This window comes from Pangasianodon hypophthalmus, chromosome 2 (genome assembly GCF_027358585.1).
Source record: "Pangasianodon hypophthalmus isolate fPanHyp1 chromosome 2, fPanHyp1.pri, whole genome shotgun sequence".
NCBI lineage: Eukaryota > Metazoa > Chordata > Actinopteri > Siluriformes > Pangasiidae > Pangasianodon > Pangasianodon hypophthalmus.
This window is the reverse complement of record NC_069711.1, coordinates 1,620,001-1,625,000: the sequence shown is the minus strand read 5'-3', so window position 1 is coordinate 1,625,000 and position 5,000 is coordinate 1,620,001. Positions and strand designations below refer to the sequence as shown.

The 5,000-nt window shown below is 38.0% G+C and overlaps 1 protein-coding gene across 4 annotated transcripts in view; it reads left to right on the top strand.

Annotated features, from left to right (window-relative positions):
* Window positions 1-5,000, top strand: part of LOC117596046 (inactive histone-lysine N-methyltransferase 2E-like) — an 8,738-nt gene that overhangs the window by 1,845 nt on the left and 1,893 nt on the right. For 2 of the 4 annotated variants that reach the window (XR_008301364.1, XM_053232112.1), the window contains exons 3-12: window positions 1-60; window positions 186-378; window positions 517-618; window positions 732-803; window positions 943-1,035; window positions 1,794-1,886; window positions 2,583-2,675; window positions 3,245-3,316; window positions 3,901-4,006; window positions 4,250-4,314. The exon at window positions 1-60 is cut by the window's left edge and continues 103 nt beyond it. Coding sequence is in view for 3 of the 4 variants with exons in the window: in XM_053232112.1 (XP_053088087.1) it covers window positions 1-60; window positions 186-378; window positions 517-618; window positions 732-803; window positions 943-1,035; window positions 1,794-1,886; window positions 2,583-2,675; window positions 3,245-3,316; window positions 3,901-4,006; window positions 4,250-4,314 (949 nt within the window). In the remaining variant the exon portion in view is untranslated. Of the gene's footprint in view, window positions 61-185; window positions 379-516; window positions 619-731; window positions 804-942; window positions 1,036-1,793; window positions 1,887-2,582; window positions 2,676-3,244; window positions 3,317-3,900; window positions 4,007-4,249 lie in introns of all 4 variants that reach the window. The other 2 variants (XM_053232111.1, XM_053232113.1) reach the window with 1 other exon arrangement.

Genomic DNA, 5,000 nt, shown 5'->3' with positions numbered 1-5,000 from the left:
ATATCACGATGCCATGAAAGCGTTCATGTATGAATTCCGTTTCAATGGAAGACTCTTATGGTATGTATAACATTGCATTGTTCTTCATATAATGTTTTCTGTAAGATCATGCTAATGCATAAAGTTTTGAAAAGGTCTTCTGTGCAGCCACAAGATGTTATGTGTTGTCTTATATCATGCTTCAGTGTCGATGCTTCCAGAGAAGATGGTTCCCTTGGGAGACTTGTCAATGATGACCACATCAGCCCAAACAGCAAAATGAAAATAATCACTGTAGAGGGAAAGCCTCATCTGTGTTTATTTGCGACTAGGAGCATCGACCCTGGAGAAGAAATCACATACGACTATGGCAATTCTGAGTTGCCTTGGAGAAATAAGGTATTGAAGATTGAACTATTCAGTGTTATTGGGCCACGCTTAAACATGCCGGTGCAAACATAACTTACAAATCATTACATGCTACAATCATCTAATTATATTCCCAATATTTTACACTGTCCTAACAAATCTTCACAGATTGTAGCTGAAGAACACCAACTGCCACCAGAGGAAAACAGCACTATGGCATTGAGTGAGGCCAGGAGGGTGAAAGACAATCAGTCTCTGTCACAGCACCAGGTATCCTGTAGTCAGTGAAAGAATTGGAAGATGGCTAACATGGTCTGCTGAAACCAAGCAGTGCTCCAGTTTTAATACATGCCTTTCGTCTTGCTCTTTAACCTGTTCTGTAGGCTGTTTCTGAGGCAGACCCCTTTACCCCTGTGACCGAAGATACCCAGGCAGCCATCAACCAAACAGAACAGGTCATTTACAGAAATATATAATGAATTAAAACCTGTTGATTTTACATATACAATTCTATACCCAATTTACAAGCTTGAATAATAAGTATTGAAAATTTGGTTTTATTAATAATAAATGTTTTATGATGTCTGTTTTTAGAATATAGCTGGAGCCGTCACTGAGGTTACATCAGAGCTGACGTCTGTGATGGACAAGTTGGAGACTGATGTTCTGGGAGGAGAGACAGAAAAGGTAAACTATAGAAATCATGTTTTGATTAATGATCCCCCTATCAGCTTGTGTGTGGCACAGCAGTGGTTTATCAGTACACTGGGTATTAAAGGGACCTTGTAGACATGTGATAGTAAATGCACATCAGCAGCTGTGTGTAAAGCATCTGACACAAACCTGGTCTCGAGGGACTTCACTTTGTGAAGCTATATCATGTACACCACATACATTATCTTAAATTGGCATTTAATAGATGTATAGTTACTGACTAGAGTTCATTCCTTTTACTATGTGCAGTGTGTTATATTCTCATCCCTCAGTAGTAGGGGACCATTATAGGAGCAGCACTGAGTATATATGTGGTCTACCGTGAGTACAGCAGTGACACACACGTTACAGTGTGTGGGGTGCAGTTATGAGTTAATCAGCTACAGCACTGTTTTTACGGGCATCATTGTCACTGATGGATGTTCATTATATGGGTATAAATAGTATACCATATATACAGTGCACTTCCCTAATATACTGTATATACAGTGCACATATGAACACTTCCCAGAGCCCTGACCTAAACCCTATAGAGCATTTGAGAGATGCAATGATGGAAGACAGCTGATGCGCTACTGTGGATGAACTGAAAATTTGTTGATTGAAACTCGTTGGAAACTTCCAGCACAACTGTTACAGAAAATCGCTGATTCCAAATTCTTCTTGGGAATACTGTGTGTGTGTGTAACAATTGTGAAATGAGAAAAATGTTTTGTGATGTCTGTTTTTAGAATATAGCTGGAGCCGTCACTGAGGTTACATCAGAGCTGACGTCTGTGATGGACAAGTTGGAGACTGATGTTCCAGGAGGAGAGACAGAAAAGGTAAATTGTAGAAATCATCATCTGATTAATTATCTCCCTAATTGTTCTGTGCAGTTTGCGGAGTTTGAGGGAGTTTTTAATCACAGTACACTGTCTGTTTAAAGTCACTGGGACTGGTGCACTGTAATAGTGAAGTGTGTCTGTGAGCTGCTCCTCGCACTGGAAACATTTCTTGAGCACAGAGATAGAAGTGTCTGCAGTTGTAGGCACTATATTAAGAATGTAGTTAGTGTGTGTATGTGATGTGTATGGCTGAGACCTGTTTTATGAGAACACTGTGTCTAATGAGAACCTTTAGGAACTATGCTATAAGGATCCTCTACCAGAGGAATATTAGTGTGTGTCAGTGTGTTTGACTAGTACATGGTATATGAGGACAGTATTGATTTATATGATGACTCTGTGTTCATCAGCTTGTGTGTGGCACAGCACTGGTTTATCAGTACACTGGGTATTAATGGGACCTTGTAGACATGTGATAGTAAATGCACATCAGCAGCTGTGTGTAAAGCGTCTGACAGAAACATGGTCTCGAGGGACTTCACTTTGTGAACCTATATCATGAACACCATATACATTATTAGGTATTTATCTGCCTCTTCAGAGTCACTGGGAGTGGTGCACTGTAAATGTGTATTGATCTGACTTGGGTGCTGGTTTATCATCATAGAAATCTCTTGTTATTTTTGTTTTTAGAATACAGCTGGAACCATTACTGAGGTTACAACAGTGCTGACGACTATAAAGGACAAGATGGAGCCTGAGGTTCCAAGAAAGGAGACAGAAAAGGTAATTTTGAGATCATCTTCTGATTAATTATGTCCAAAAGGATACCCATTGCCTGCTAATGTCACTAAACTGGTTAGAAAGACACTATAGCTGCCCTGCCTGTCTGATGTTTGGAATGAGAATGGAGTTTTTTTGATGTCTTCAATTTTTTTTGGATACACTTCCTGTATATCAAATAGTCATAAAGTCGAGTGCGAGAGTAAAGTGTGCCTGATACATGCATGCAGAGAGCTGTTGGAGGTCAGACATGTCAGAAAATGTAACTGGACATAGTATAGTGTGAGTGTCAAGGAACTGATGCATAGCACATTTGTTGTAGACTACTGTTGCCTATTTAATGGTGTAGTTTGCATGGAAAACACCATTAGTTAAAGCTAATGCATGTTTGAACCAAAATAGGTTTAAAAATTGTATTGCCCTTTTGGATCTTGAATGTGACACTAACTTTTGTACCCACCACCCACTCGGTGTAACATTTTAATTCATGAAAATGGTGTTTGGTGTTTGCCAGAAAATACTCCTAGCCTGGTTAATCTGTAACCTTAACATTTTGTTGTCTAATATTTCAGATTACCATTGTGAAGGAGCAATCTGGGCCTGAGGAAAAAGATACAATAGCACCAAGTGAGAAAACAGAAAAAGTAAGTTTGCTGGATAGACATTATTTCTGGCTTATGATATTTCTATGGAATACATCATCAATAATTTCCTTCATTATTTGTATAATTTATTTCATGTTGCATAATTTCAAATATCTACTGTATGTGTAATGACCAAAGCCATTCATACACTATGTCGAATATCACATTAGTGAGCAACATGTTCTGCTATCAAAACCTATATTTATCAGTTATTTTGATCATTTTTGATTTGTTTTAAAAACATACATTTTGCTTTTTTTGTCACCATTGCCTCATACTTAAACACATCCAGAATTAAAATGAAGACGTGTGAAAGAGAATGCTGATGCAGTATCTAGAATATCCAGATACTTGTTAGTATTTTGTCACCTCAGCTTTTGTTATATAAAGTCAAGAGTAAAACCTCTAACAGGCATGCTCTTTTTGTCTGTATTTGTATTTGAGTTGTGAAAATGCCCAAAGTGCACATCATCTAACATCAAATAAATGGATTTTGCTTTCCATGTTATTCCTCCACTAGAGTTACTTTTAGACAAATATTTTTGGTTGTGATGTCAAATGAGTTTTATTAATTCTATTCACAGAATTGTAAACATGAAATGGTCTTCACAACTGTTTCGAGCATGAACAAATGTGCAGCATGTGTTGGACCTGTAGCATCACTCAAATGGATTGGTCTGAGATGCAAAGGTCAGTAATGTACTTTACAGTATTTAAGATGGCAGTTAATTTATAACTGGTATGGTTTGTCCAATTGGCCCATTGTTTCCAGACAGTGGTCCTGGTCTCATAAATTCATAAGGTTTGAAAATTATTAATAAAATTCTAAGCTTCATCTTTTTATATTGAGTTAAGGCAACAGTTGTGGTGTTTTTAGTTTTATGTGTATTGAAGTCTTACATTCTTACTTATTTACTTCTCTCTCTTTTGCAGTCTGCAATTGTTTTTGGCACAAGTCCTGCTTTGTAAAACTTATTAAGAATGAGTCACTATCATGGGTGAGTGCATTTATAATTCATTATATAAATTTTAGTCATTTGCAAGTGCAATTTCTAGTGATCGTTTGTTTTCTGGTACTAGAGAGTAAGTACTGGTGAGGATGAATCACTAGATGAAGAATATGTGCCACAGTCAGAGTCAGACAGTGAATCTGAGAGTTCAGTAGAGTTACAAGGAGAATGCCCCTTGAATATGGAGAAACGAAAGGCTATTTATTCCCAGATTGCCAAGTTGAATCCTGAAGGTGCAAGCAAGGGCAAAGTGTGTGTTAAGGCCAGAGAAGAAGTTGGTTTACTTTATGAGGAGCAGTTGACTGATGTAGATTATGACAGTGAAGCGAGCTATACACAAACCTCAGATAATCTTTCAAGCAAAGTTCAGGGTAAGCAAGTGTCTGAGACCTACAGAACGTCAAAAGTTGCAGTTTTAGGCAGTGCATCAGACAGTTTAATGCTGCCAACAACAGTCACTGGAACATCTGCAAGCCAGCAACTGTTGGAAGTAAGAGAGGGAGCTGGTGGAAGTGATTTACATGGAGATGTTGAGGAATCATTAATGGCAGAGGGCAAAGCTAAAGTGGATGAAGCTGAGGAGTGTCTTCAGTCATCTGTAATTTCTTGTACTGAAAATAAGAAAAACTACTGATGGATTAGAAATTACAAAAGTCATTGCGTACTACAGAGGC